This window comes from Tiliqua scincoides, chromosome 1, assembly GCF_035046505.1.
Source record: "Tiliqua scincoides isolate rTilSci1 chromosome 1, rTilSci1.hap2, whole genome shotgun sequence".
In the NCBI taxonomy this organism is placed as follows: domain Eukaryota; kingdom Metazoa; phylum Chordata; class Lepidosauria; order Squamata; family Scincidae; genus Tiliqua; species Tiliqua scincoides.
In genome coordinates this window covers 71,088,536-71,103,008 of record NC_089821.1, presented here as the reverse complement: position 1 = coordinate 71,103,008, position 14,473 = coordinate 71,088,536, and the positions used below count along the sequence as shown (strand labels likewise).

Here is a 14,473-nt window from a genome sequence, read left to right as displayed (position 1 = left end):
AGAAATCAGGCATGTGCAGGGTAACAGTTGCTACACCTGGTGTGTTGCCCAAACCTATGTGCCTGCCAGAAGCAGCCTGCTATCTTTTATGGCCTTGGTTACTTTTTCTAATCTCTGTGTAGCTTCTATGAAACTAGCAAACTTCTAAAAATACTTTTTTTTCTTTCTTTTTTCAAACTGCTTGTGAGACCAGCTATGATTGTTTAAGTGGCTTTTCTGTGCTTTTCTAAAAATCAAGTAGCTCTCTCTTCCATTGTGCATAAACTAATTCTTAATACTCTGTTTATACTCTATTGGGCTATCCAGGTCTAGAGTCAAGGGTCACCTTGCCTTATTCCTACAAGTGTTTTTAACTCTGGTGGTTTTGATTTCACATGTTCTCCTTAGGTTTACATTTTCTATTATTGAATTATTTTATATTAGATTTTTTGCTGCTTTGGACTGCTTAATTTGTATAGTTTGCATTTTGCTTTTCTTGCATTGATATTGGTTTTAATTGCTTAGCAGCTGCTTTGGGTGTCTCAATTTTTAGGGAGTGAAAATCAGGGTATATAGTTTATATAAATAAATTCTCTCTCTCTCTCTCTCTCTCTCTCTCTCTCTCTCTCTCTCTCTCTGCCTTTTGGTTTTAAGTGCATGTTCATGAGCTGGTCAGAAAGGTATGTGCTCTTGAGGACACGTGGTTATAAACCAGGGAGGCATTTCTCCCCTAAGTGGGTCCCTTGCACATATCAATCCAATGAGAGTTTATGTGGGGCAAAGAATCATAACCTGATCATGAGAGTTTCTTTTGTGCTGCAAGACTACTACAGATGGGCTCAGCCGAGTACACTTGCAACCTGGAGTGGCTGGGTGTGAAGATGAACTGGAGACTGAAGTTGATCATTTTTGCACTGTGTTTTCCTCAGATTTACACCTGGCCTCTGCCTAAAATAAGCAACACCATGACCGATTACTACCAAGCATTGGGCATCTCACAGACCGCCTCCTCAGATGACATTAAAAAGGCGTAAGTAGCCCTTTTTCAGAGCCTCCTCCCCTGCATTTGGTGCCACTATATTGTACCAGGAACTATAAAGAGAAGCATTCTTTGATGTTCTCATGGACTCTTTAGATGGGCTATGCAAATTATTTATTGTGCCTTATCCTGAAACTGCAGGAACCTTGACTTGAAATGTCCAAGTTTTGTTACATGTAGTTGTACATAGGAGATAACCCTTTTCAGGGATTCAGGGTGGGCCACAGAGGCTCAAAATACACATCATCAAAATGACCCCATGCCTGATCAACCTAGCTGTTGAAAGCCAGCTCAATGAAAAGTTTTCCAGCTTTCATGGAATGTCGTCAGGTTCACACTAAGAGGTTTGACAATGATGGGGTGGTCACCTACAGCACAATCCTGTGCATGCTGTGGTGTCACTAGGATTCACGTCACCTGGTACAGGAGGCCTTCGTGTCACCCCATGCAGTGGGCAGGGCAACGCCCCAGGTGGTGGGCGTGGTGATGTACCATCTCCCTGCCCCCACTGGTTTTTTGGCTGTACCTTTTGTTAGAACACAGATACTTCAATGTGGTTTATTTCATTGCATTCTGCATGAAATTACACATTGATTGATATATAACATGATGGTATTATTCCTCCAAATTCTGATTTTAGTGATTTTGAAAACTTGTAGAGTCACTCACACACACACACCCCGTGTCAACTTACTAACACCTTATTGCAGCAGTTCTCAAACATTTAGCACCGGGACCCACTTTTTAGAATGACAATCTGTCCAGGACCCACTGGAAGTGATGTCATGGCCAGAAGTGACATCATCAAGCAAATTAAAATAAATAATTATAAATAATTAAATTAAAATAAAAGAAATAATTAAATAAGGGGGAGCCAGTCCTGTTCCACCAAGTGAATCTACTCTGAAGTAAGTCCTATTGTGGTCATTGGGGCTTACTCTCAGGAAAGTGTGGGTAGGATTGCAACCTGTGAGCCCAAGCCTATGCATGTCTGCTCAGAAGTAAGTCCCATAGTGGTCAACGGGGCTTACTCTCAGGAAAGTGTGGGTAGAATTGCAGCCTGTAAGCCCAATCCTATGCATGTCTACTCTGAAGTAAGTCTCATAGTGGTCAATGGAGCTTACTCTGTAGTCTGCCTGCAGTAACACCTCCCCAAAAAGAATCAGTGACATCTTCAGGCCTCCCCAGTGGCCAGTTTAAAGTTCTTCTATTTCAGACATATCAAGATAAAGCCCCACCTGGCTTTACAAGTGCAAAATAGAAAACTTCCCCCTTACCACTTCAAGCCTCTTTTTTTGTCCTTTTTAGTGGGGGGCGAGGCTGCCTTCTGGAGCATTTGTTGCACTCTAGCTCCATCGGATCGGGACCATTCTGGTGTCTTCACATTCCCCTTTTCCTGGCCTGACCACCAGCCAAGGCTGGTCTGCCGACTCGCGAGTAAATGCGACCGTGCGGCTGCTTTGCTTTCCATAGAGCTCCATAGACTCGCAGCTGGGAGGGAGGCAGGGACCTCCTTCTCTGGTGTTTTTGGGGGCTGCATTCATTGGATCATGACCATTCGGATGTTGTGGGAGTCCTCTCAGCCTGCCCTTTCCGACGGACTAAGGCACGTTTGCCTACTCGCGAGTAAATGTGCGATGCGGCTCACTTTCACTTTCCATAGGGATCCATTCATTTTTTCTTTCCAGTTTTTTGGCCATAACTTTTGAAGGAAAGGAGTGATTTCAATTCTGTTTTTCTGCATTGCACTCCACTGGACATTCTGAATCCAATGGTGTATGGCATTATAGAGCAGCTCCTGAAACCGTGATGTTAGCACGTCACCCTGCAGGGTACTTCACCCCCCCGGTGCGTCACCTGGTGCGGCCCGCACCCCCTTGCACCTCCTAGCAACGCCACTGTATGCGTGTCTACTCAGAAGTAAGTTCCACTGAACTCAGTAGGTCATTTCCAGGAAGGTGTGGATAGGATTGCAACCCAATATCACTTCTCTGTGGGTCCTTCCTGTTTGAAAGTGGTAGATGGGTAGTGTATAGATATAGTAGTAAAGAAGGCACTCTCAGTTGATCTCCATGGTCAGGATTGTAGAAAAGAGAGAAGGCAATTTCTGAATCATGTAGCATCCAAATTGTTAAGGGAACCTTGGTGAAATTCAGCACTTTGAATTGTCCATGCAAGACATCAGGTGACCCAGTGCAGATGCTAGAACACTAGAGGCAAGCAGGCAGACAGACTGGCTGCTTTGTTTCCCATCTACTGACGCTATCAAACACTCATTAAGGACAGCTATGTAATGAGGGTATTACAGCAGTGTCACCTCCAGATCACAAAGGCTTGAGGGAACAATGCCAACCCAACTTATTGCTGTGAGTTGATTGTACCTTACGCTGTAGTGTAAGAAAAGAAAAGAAAAACAAAAGCAAACACCATACCTGTAATACCTGTTCAAGTAGGAGTTGTGACATGGGAGAACCTTGTGCAATGGGATTTCAGTTCATGCAACATAGCAAATCCAATATCTGCCCTATACTAATGTTTATACATATGTGGGTGTCCTTAGAATCTAAATTGAGCAAGAACTCATGCCTGATCTAGACTTGCAGTGGAATGAGGTGGTACGTTCCTGAGATGTTAGAATGGATTTTACCACTTCAGGCTGCAAGTGGCAAATCACAGTTTCTGAATGCTTCCCAAGTTTCAGAAAGCAATCACTTGCAAGCAGAAAGCGAGCACACCAGGGAGGTGGCTAGGTTAGACCCTTGCTTCCTTATGTGCTACTTTTCTACTTGCAAGCAATTTTTTTTCATATGGAAAAGCCCTGCAAATGTGAACCCCACCACCACTACCACCACATTCTGCAGTGGTACAGTCCATTCTACCACCTCATCCAGGAGCGTGTGTAGACCAGGACTCAGTCACTCACGTCAGTAATGTTCAGGTGAGGTCAAAATGGAAGACATTCCACTCCATCCTGCACAGGGGTGGGCCATGGGTGTGTGCCCCCCAAACTGTCTGCCAGCAGGCAAGGGCTCCTGTCTGGCCTTGAAGCCCAGGTTTACTGGCTAGGAAGACCTGGGCTCCCATTCCAGCCAATCTAGCTGGCGCCCGCCCAGTGGGTGTTCCTCTCGTGCCCCATTTTGCTCCCCGGTCTGGTGGGCGCTCTTGCCAAGGTCAGGTGGGAGCCCAGGTCTACTCGCCTGGTTGACCTGTGTTCTGGAGTTGGTAGTGCTCATGCCCCCCCCCCCATACAAACACTGGATCTGCCCTGATCCTGCATCTGATTTATTTTACTGACAATAAATAAAGTCAATATTCCAGTGTTTGAGGGCAGGAATCTTCTTGTTGGTCTGAGGGGGTAAAAGAGCAAGTCATCTGTTTATTGCCATAGTGAGATGATGGTTTATCTTGGTAAGAGGAAGCCTACAGACAGGTCTCTCTCCCCTGGAATGTTGTAGGTACAGGCAGAATGCACTGAAATGGCACCCCGATAAAAACCCAGGGAACAAGGAATGTGCTGAAAGGAAATTCAAGGAGATAGCAGAAGCATATGAAGTGCTGTCAGACAGTAAGAAATCAGCCTCTTTTCTCCATTTCCCATTCATTAATCACTCAGCCATTGCAAAAGATGCTCTGCTGGAATGAACAGGGACAGTTGCTCTCCCTTGTGAAGTATAAGAGAGCCTCCACTGAAAAGGTGTGTCTTTTCCAGAGGGGCATTTGCTGCAGGTTCGCCTTTGATCTGTGAGCCCTTCCTTGTGTGCTCTTGTATGTCCTAGACTAGAGACGTTCCCTATAGTGTACATATGTGCCCTGAGCTACTGAAGATCTCACTCCCTGCAGATCACGGAGGTAGTGGCTGGTTCTGATTACAGTCCACCCCGTATGAGCTACTGTGCAATCCCTCCCCACTTGCCACTCCCCCTTCGCTCCCACAAAATACTCCCTTCCAGATGTTATTGTAGATAGGTCCTCCTCTCTCTTTTGCTTAAGGACAGAAAGATCAGAGAGACACCTGCCCAGAGGCACCTCTAGCAGTTCCATGCTTTCTCCTGCTGAATGCTTTGCTGCTGTGTATGGCCATGATATCTTGTTGCTGCTAGAATGAGATGATAGATCTGGACCAAATGATATGCGATGTTGCTCAGTTACTTCAGTCAGATTTCCAGCCTAATAATGGAAGGGAACTGGGTTGGGAGAATTATTTAAAGGAAGAAAGCAGCAAAAAAAGGATGAAGGAGGGGGACATGGGTCATTCTTCTTACTCCATGCACTTCTTTTTATACAAAGAATAAGAACATAAGAAGAACCTCGCTGGATCAGGCCCAAGGCCCATCTAGTCCAGCTTCCTGTATCTCACAGTGGCCCACCAGACTCCTCAGGCAGTACCCAAGACCACAAGATACTTGCATCTCACTGCCACTCCCCTGCATCTGGCATTCTATTTACCCTCACACCTCCCAACAAAGACACTACACTGCACTTGGATTTAACTTGGGCCACTTTATTAAACACAATTGACCAATTTTTAATGCATGAAACCTACTGAACATACCTTCCCTCCCGGCAGTCTGGGGTAGGTGAAAATAGACAATAGACCCCACCACCCCCACTTTATTTGTGCACAGGACAGGTGTGTCAGTAAAACACACGTGGCTGCTTGGTCACATCAAGTCTGGCCCCTGCCAGTGATATTGCAGAACTTACGCAGATTGTAGCAAAAGCAGAACTTACTTGAAGTTGAGATCTTTGTCTTTCTCTCTCTCTCCCTTCCAGATTATAAGCGTGACCTTTACGATCTCTATGGTATGGAGGGACTTATGGGCACAAGCATAGGTAAGTGCCCTGCCTAGCTGGGTCAAAGGAACTTGGTGTGACAACAGGAGCATATTCTGCTGAGGCTGTGCCACTTGCTTTGATTCTGGACTCCATTCTCATTATCTAGCACATACACACTGGGTGCTCTTTTTATGAACCCTGTTAGCGAGGTGTGTTTTATTGAGTACCTCAGAGCATAGCCTTCCTGATCCATGACATCCCATACTTTGCATCAGGCAATTTTCTCCCCTCCTAGAGTTTTAAGGTCCACTGTATGCAAAAAAATTTCCATGATGGGAGAGCCAATTGGCTAGAATGCAGCTAAAGGGATTTATTTCTTCTGGATTGATGAATTCTTCTGCACATCCCTTTACAGATAGAACTTGTTTATTTTGGGAGTGTTCTTCTAACCTAGTGGTTTCCGAACTATGGCCTGGGGGCCACATCCAGCCTGCCCCAAGATTTTATCTGACCTGCAGCGACCTGTTTTGTTTTCTCAGAGCATTTGCTAGTGTTTCATATTTTTACTCATTATATATCATTACTTAGTTTAAGCACAGCATTTTTTCTTTGTGATTGTTACATTTCTCCTTTGTTCTGAATCTTATCATGCTGATTACAAAAAAGATCCAAATAAAACTTATTCATTCATTTAAATTTCATTCATCCATTTATAAAACTGATTTTTTTTACCCATGAAAATGTGTAAAATATATGATGTGGCCCTTGTACTGAAGTTTGGAGACCCCTGCTCTAGTCTGACCAGTTTTTGCAAGAGATGCATGCATAGAGATGGGCCTCTTCACCAAGGTGGAAGAGCATGTGCTAGGAACTGTGATTTTTCAGGTTTTCCTGTGTTGCTAAGGCTCCTCCTCTTGCCTACCTGTCAGCAGAGACTTGCTTTTTCGACACAGCACCTTGCTTTGGGCAAAGAGATTCTTCCTAGCCTCAGCTGTCCTAAACAAGTCATCCCCTTGGTCTGCTTTCCTTACTCCCAAGGGTGTACTGAGTGTGAGAAATGATTATAGGTGTCTGCTTTGTTTCCTGCAAGGAAGTGGGCTTTGTCCGAGTTCAGTTGGGACTCCTGACTTCATGTTCACCTTTCGCGATGCAGACGAAGTCTTCAGAGAATTCTTCGAAGGACAAGATCCTTTCACTGACATCTTTGGTACGTGCTATTACAGGCATCAGACATCAGCTGTATACCTATTAGACAACCATTCATTAGCAAATGTTTCACACCCTGTATGGACCATATGGTCAGACACTCAGGAAACAAAAAAAATAGTGCAGACATAACAGCAAAGACAGACCATTTCTCTAATTCTTTTCCAGGTTTACAGTGAGTTACACCAGAGTTTCCCAAAGTGGGTGTCATGACAGGTCCCCAGGGGTGTTGTGGAATGTGCACCAGCCAAGCTGCTCAGCAGTCCGATTGTGATGTGACAGATCGTGGAGCAGAAGCTCTGCTCCACGGGCTGTGCATAGTTTTGCTAGTCTTTTGGGCCCCCCAGCCTGTCCTCACCCATTTAACACTTATTTTAGGGTCATCTGATGTTGTGGAACCCAGACGTAAGTGCCAATGACATCATCACGTCATGCATCATCAGCACTTACTTCTGGGTTCCGCAAATGGCACCAGCAGGAGAAGGGCGTAGCATCACTGGTAAGTTTAGGAACACCTGGGTTACGTGTATTACTATGATCTGTGGGGCCTTACCTATATGTACTATGGTAATGTGTGTAGAAGAGAGAAGCAGGAGGGTTCCAGGCCTCTTTGACTACAGGCTTCTCTTGAATCTTGCAATTTTACCTGCTGTAATTCCCATCCCTTGCTTGAAAGAGGCATATTTCAGAGGCCTTTCTCCCTCAGGATATAGCCATAATTGCAGAACTGTATTGCTGAGTTGAACTTGAAGATAATTAAGGCCCCTGTGCTGTAACAAGTCTATGCATGCTTTACTCCAATAGTGCAGTCTCATGCACGTCTACTCATAAGTCAATTCCCTTATGTTCAGTGGGGCTTACTCCCAGGAGAGAGTGTATAGGATTGCAGTACCATTAAGTTTACAGATTTTTCAACCTTTTTTTTTTTATCTCCGAGTACTACTTTTTCCAAGTACTTCTTCTGTAAGTACCAACACTGCCAACTGAGACAGCTGTATGCAGGAGTGGGTGGCTTGTCTCTGTAGCAAGGGAAAGACTTCTTCAGTTGCTTCTGCCTTCTGATCCTTTGTTTGCTTTGAGTCCTCCTTCCCTGAATTGAGCCTCTTTTGAAGGAAGCTGAACAGCCCATCTTGCTCACAGGTGCATCTTCACCACCAGAGTAGTTAAGCTCGTACCACCTGGTTCCCATGCTACTAAAACCAAATACCATCTGCTGTACTGTTATGTACCATTAGGGACACTAGGATACTGGTTGAAAAGCACTGATCCAGATTATGTTATATACTGTATCACTATATTAACTGAGGCTACTCACAGTCTGCTTGATTTCCAAATTCCAGATGACTTGCCCCCATATGTGGATCTGCAAGAAGGAGTGTCCCCATGGGTCATGCCCGGAAATGTCACCTACTCCTATTGTTCCTACACTGCACCAGGCCAGACAGGTAAGGGTATGCTTTCCGCACTGCCCTGCTGCTTGAACTACCTGTCTCCCACCCTGCACATGGTTCATGGCAAACCTTGACAAAACTCATCCCCTGTGTTTCCGTTTCCATCTTCACTTTCTGTGTTTCTCATTGTAACTCTGTTGGTTCATAGTGACTCAACTCATTCCAGTTTTTTTAACGTTTGGGTAATATTTTTCCCTGTTAGATTTATATCTCCTAATTAGCCCACTATTACTCATGCCCCATGATGGCCTGTACCCTGGGCCAGCCCAACCAAGCCTGCTGTATGACACCGCTCTTTACTTGCCGCTGCCGCCTTCACCAGGGGGTGTGAGTGGGTGCACCCCTTCCAACCAAAAGGCTCCTTACCTTCTCCCCTTGCTCCATCTTCACACAGGGTTTTATGTTTAAAGAGAATTGTTTAAAAAGAATGTGCCCCTTTAAAACTTTAAATACTACATGAGCCTGAAATAAGCGGAGGGGGTAGTAAAGTACTCTTTTAGCACACAAGATTTAAAGTTTAAGTTCCCTTTAAATTTTAAACCCATGCAAAGTTGAGGAAGGAAGCAGATGATCTGATTCTTGCTCATATTTAGTGAGTGGGGAATAGATCAATCTAGCTAGTGTCTGTGGTGGAAGGCGGCACAAGACAGAAGGAAGGGGTGCCCCTAATCCCCCACCCCTTAGTTCTTCTTGCCACCTGCTGTTGACACAAGCTGCATCTCTGGCCATGCATGTACCATCTGTGGATCTCTTTGGATTTGTGGTTGGATTTCTTTTGGGGCCTCTTAGCAATAAAGTTGCCACTCTGTTTTTTCTAGATTTCTACACTTCGTTTGGGCCTGGTGCTGAATTGGGAATTGGCTTCAATTCTGTCTCCACCTCTACTAAGTACATCAATGGCAAGCGGATAACTACCAGGAGGTGAGGGGACTGGGGAGGACCAGTGACACTGGCCTGTCTTCAGAGGTGGTGCAACTGCATCCACTGCCCAAGGCTGCCTCTGGGTCTACTGCAGCTACCTCTGGTGCAGCATGCTAAAACAGAAGAAAAAACCCTTGATGTGCTCTGCCACCCAGTTTTCACAAACCTGGAAGTGCAAGACTTTTGGTTTTATTTAAAGGGACTGTATGAATGAAGGCGCTCCTTCCTTCATGCAGCCCTGTAAATAAAACTGGAAGTCCTGCACTTCTGGGTTTATGAAAACTGTGTGACAGAGCATGGTAAGGAAGCCAATGATCCACTTTCTGCTTGTTTTTAGTGAGTGAGAAGCAGAGCAATGTGGCTCACATCTGCGGCAAACTGGAGGGAGGCAGTGTGGCAGACTTTGGGTGAAGGGCACCCTAAATCCCAAGCCCCCTCACCCCCCTCCCACCATCTGCCAGAAACACAGGCTGCATCTGGTCACTTCATAGCTGGGCCAGCCAGGCCAATCCCATAATCAGATGTAATGGCACAGCAAATAGTAATCTCCATGAAAGTGGTAGTAACTTATTAAAATGGAGCATGTGAGGGAGAAGAGAGGGGGAAAGTTGTGCATGAGCACAGAACTAAATTGTGTGTGAAACTTGACTATATGTTCAAGTTCTCTTCAGTAAACCCTTATCCTTTGTGATAGGTAAACATTGTAAGGGCCCAATCCTAACCAACTTTCCAGCACTGATGCAGCTGTCCTAATGGAGTGTGCATCGCATCCTGTGGTGGTGGGGGCAGTCATGGAGGCCTCCTCAACGAAAGGAAACATTTGTTCCCTTACCTCAGTGTTTCATTGTAGCTGCACCAGTGCTGGAAAGTTGGTTAGGATTGGGCCCTGTGGCAAACAAATATCAATTCGCATTCTGATAATAGTTATGCTTTAAAAAAAATCTTCTCCAATGTCAGCTTAATTCTAACTAATAATGACAGCCCAAAGAGAAAGGTCTTATAACAATGCTGAAAAATGCCCAAGTTTGGACTTAGTGATTTTCGACAGAAGGGGACAGTTCTGTAATTTGGAGAGCAGCCAGCAGAAATGCCTCTATGAACATGTGGGAAGAAGGAAACATGTGCCAGGAATGCAGTGTGGCATTCACCTCTTGTTGGGGAAATTGTCTGGTCTCTCTTTCAGGATCCTTGAGAATGGCCAGGAGAGGCTGGAGATTGATGAGGATGGGGAACTCCAAGTGGCAGAAATGCGTGGTAAGTGTTTTGGAGACACTAGAAAAAGGATACACAACTGGGAGGGAAGAGTCCCATTCCACAAAAGATCTTGTCATGAATACTTGTTGATTGGAATAGATTAAGAGTGAGGATAAGCTCTAGGGAGATTGAACCCTGCACCTGAGGGGACTCCATGCTAGGCTGGCAGGTGGATCACCTATGACCACAGTCAGTGCCTTGCTCTTCAGCACATGCTCTGGCATGGAATGTCCCATGCTGAGATATTGCATGGCTGGCACAGCGAGGCTGGCATGGCCCTGTTAAGAGCAGCTCTGTAGCTTACCACTCTAGATTGAGTGATCGCTGGAATTAGGAGGGCATGCCGTGCATAATCCATGATCAGCAGGGCAAGGAATATCTAATTGGTCTGTGTTTCTCCCACATTGCACTGGGTCAGTGGAGAGGTCCAGTGGGTTCAGGATTCTCTACTCACACACTGTTTGTGGATCTTCCTTGGGTCAGCGTAGCTGATGGGTCATTGTCCAGGAAACTGGGAATAATTCCCATTCCAGCCTGCCCCTATACCACATGCTGAAAGATCCCCCACTCTCTCCTCTTTATCCAAATTCCAGGCTGTAGGCTGTGAGGCAAAACACATGGTTGTCCTGAGCTGTGGTGTGGCTGAAACCACACTGTCAGGCAGAAGGGAGGCGGAAGAGTCTGCCCAGGTGTGCTGTTTCTTTGCCTCTCTTCCTCTAGACCTCAGCAACCTGAAGGCCAAAGTGGAACACATCCAGCAGGAGCTACCAGAAATCCTGAGCTCGGCAACTGACATCACAACCCCACCACGCTCGCAGAGTGCCGAGTCCACTTTTGTCTACCCTGTGGATCAAGACAAGGACCTGCATCGGGCTATGGCCTTCAGTCTGTCTGAGGTGGAGAACGTGGGCCAGCACTCGGCTAATTCCTCTGGCTCAAAAAAAAGACGGGGCAATAGCAGAAGAAACCGCAAGAGAATATTGGGATCTAGTGAGGAAGTGGCTGCTCCTTTGGCCCTTAGAGCCAAGAGTCCTGGTGCAGGAGACAACATGAAAACAGGAAACAAACCAGCAGAAGGACCAAAGGCAGGAGACAGCACAGAAGCACCAAGAAGTCAGCTTGGGCCTGATGAGAATGACTCTGCCCTTAATGACATCCGTTTTGTCTTTCCTGAAATTGTTCCTTCTCGCAGAGAAAGGGAATCCATCATGTGTGTCATTCTCTGATCCCTAAAATACAATGAGTGTCCAATAAAGGTCACGGCCTGGCTGCTAGTCACCACAGTTCTATTATTCCCTGGGAAGTTGCAGTGGTGTAGCTAATGAAAGTGAAACCCGGTGCCAAGGGCAAAATGATGCCCGGGAAGTGACATCACAACCAGCGGCATAGCTAACTGGGGTCAAAGAAGATTCTGTAGTCCCCCCCATGAAATTAAATTTCATCTATTCAGTAAATATATAATGCTTTCTGGTTAATTGGCAATGACTTTTGATAGAATACAGATGCAGTTTCAATGCAGTTTGTTTCACTACATTCGGCATTAAATTATCTTCCCAAAGATATATAACATGGTGGTATTATTCGTACATACCAAGGTTTTCAAAATTTTGGCCATGAGTATCAAGCTCAGCTTGTTGCCCCCCTAAAGCCTGTTGCCTGGTGCATTTGCCACCCCCTGCACCCCCTTAGCTATGCCACTGGGGAGTAGCAGGGTTCACCTGCTGAGAATCTGCCTAGCTGTGGTGTTGGGAGCTGCATGACATGGTCTGCCAAGCTTTGCTGCTTGCAGTTAATATGCACAGTGCATTCAAAATTCAGAGTTTGGTTTTTCTGGGTATAGAAATGTAGGAAGACTTACCTTTGTAGAAAGTGCTTGGGAAGTTTGACTTATGGCAGACCCCAAAGATCTGCCTGAATGCTGAGGGCCTACTCCAAGTGCCTCCCCCTTCAGTTGGTAGGTGGAGAAAGGACCTTTTTAGTTCTGACATCCCATCTCTGGAATGCTCTCCCCAGCGAGTTTCACCTGACACCTACTCTTTCTTTTTGGCAACAAGAGCTTTACATTAAAACAGGCTTTTAAAAATTTCATCTGGCCTGGCTTTTAACTCTGCTGCTTTAAAAAAAAAAATTTAAGCTATTTTAATGTGCTTTTGAAATGTTTGTTTTAACATCACAATAAGCAGCTAGTGTAGTGACAACTGAGGGCAAGGAATAAATTCAAGCCTACAGGAAAAAGTTACCCCCTCTGATCCAGATGTACATACACAAAGGCCATCGGCTTTTCAGTCCAGTTGCAGACAGGGGCATATCTAAAGTGTGGCAAGCCATGGCATTTGCCCCAGATGCCACGGAAAGGGGGTGTGCCAGGTGTGGAAATACCTGGGCAGTGAGCAGTGCGCCCCTGTCTGCGGTACTTCAAGTTGTTCCCTGCCTTTTTTTGGGGGGGGGGCACTCATTGCCTGCAGGTGTACCCACCTGCCCTCCCAAGTTCCATTTGGTTCTGAAATGGAACCCTTCTGGAACGGTGATGGAGCGTGCAGGCATGGGAATGAGATGACACTGTGTTCTGATGAAGATGCGGGGAGGTTACGCTGCTTCACCACATTGCCCCACCCCAGCTGCCATTATGCTCCAGGACGCGGGTGGTTGCAGGTGCACAGAAAGATATTCTCAGGCAATGTAGTGCATATATTTTATTTATTTTTCACATTTTTATACCACCCAAAATAACATATTGTTACAACATAAAGATCAGTCTCCTAATGAAAAATTCATTTTCTGGGTTTCAAGGCCATGTTCACCAAGTTTAGATAGTGGGTTACTATCTAGACTTGGTAAATGTGGACTTGAAACCCAGAAAATGAATTTGTCATTAGGTGACAACTCCGGCCACAGAAGCCTTAGGGCCAAATCCTATCCAACTTTCCAGTGCTGGTGCAGCAGTGTCAATGGGGCATGTACTGCATCCTTCGGTAGGGATACAGTCACACAGGCCTCATCCAGGTAAGGGAACATTTGTTCCCTTTCCTCAGGGCTACATTGAGGCTGCACTGGCACAAACAAGTTGAATAGGATTGGGCCCTTAGTCCCTACATTAAAAGATCAGTCTGTTGAGCAAGATGATAATGATGTTTTGTTTTCCAGTGTGTCCTAGAATGAAGGTAATACCATCTGGAAAAGTTGCATGCTAGCAGAGCTGGGAGATTATTCTACTTGGCAGCAGTCAGGCAGATTAATATCTGCAGCTTCTGCTGCTAAGCCCTACCTTAATGATCAACTACTGGAATAAACTCTGAGGAACCCACCCCTTTGCTCAAATAATCTTGGCTTGGAACCTCAACACGCTAGGAACACTACTGCATGCAAACTCTGGAATCTCCCAGGGCACCTCAAGAACCACCCCCACTTTCATTTGTTTAAAAACAAGCAAGTTCTAGCCTTCATAATTGCAAAGAAAATAAATTGCATGCTTGCCAGGCCATAATAAGGTCATTGTTTCTGTGCATTTGCTCTACAGCAGCCACTGTTCCCAGAGAGGAAAACGACAATTGCTTCTCTGCAGATTTTAATTCATTTAAACTTAATACTGCCTGGCATTAAGCCTGGAATGGGTCACCAACCCACCTAGATGTTTCTCAAGCCTTGGATGCTATGAGCACACTCCTTTGTGTTTCTTCCATCCAGAAGAGATGAGTAACATCCCTTGTGTCACATGGCTCTGAGGCACCAGAAGGCCCAGCAAACTCCTAGCAAGCAGTGCCCCAAAGTGCCGAGTCACTACAGCTGGCCTCTTGTGTATCCAGCCGGCTTGCTTTGCCTTTCAGTTTCTATATCTGCTGCTGCTCAC

The 14,473-nt window shown here is 45.6% G+C and overlaps 1 protein-coding gene across 1 annotated transcript; it reads left to right on the top strand.

Annotated features, from left to right (window-relative positions):
* Positions 1-747: 747 nt before the first annotated feature.
* Positions 748-12,195, top strand: LOC136660190 (dnaJ homolog subfamily B member 2-like). The gene is made up of 8 exons (XM_066637289.1): positions 748-1,009; positions 4,474-4,583; positions 5,792-5,851; positions 6,885-7,001; positions 8,341-8,445; positions 9,270-9,372; positions 10,556-10,626; positions 11,347-12,195. The coding sequence occupies exons 1-8, from the start codon at positions 813-815 to the stop codon at positions 11,850-11,852; spliced, it is 1,269 nt and encodes a 422-aa protein (XP_066493386.1). The 5' UTR covers positions 748-812; the 3' UTR covers positions 11,853-12,195.
* Positions 12,196-14,473: the final 2,278 nt, after the last annotated feature.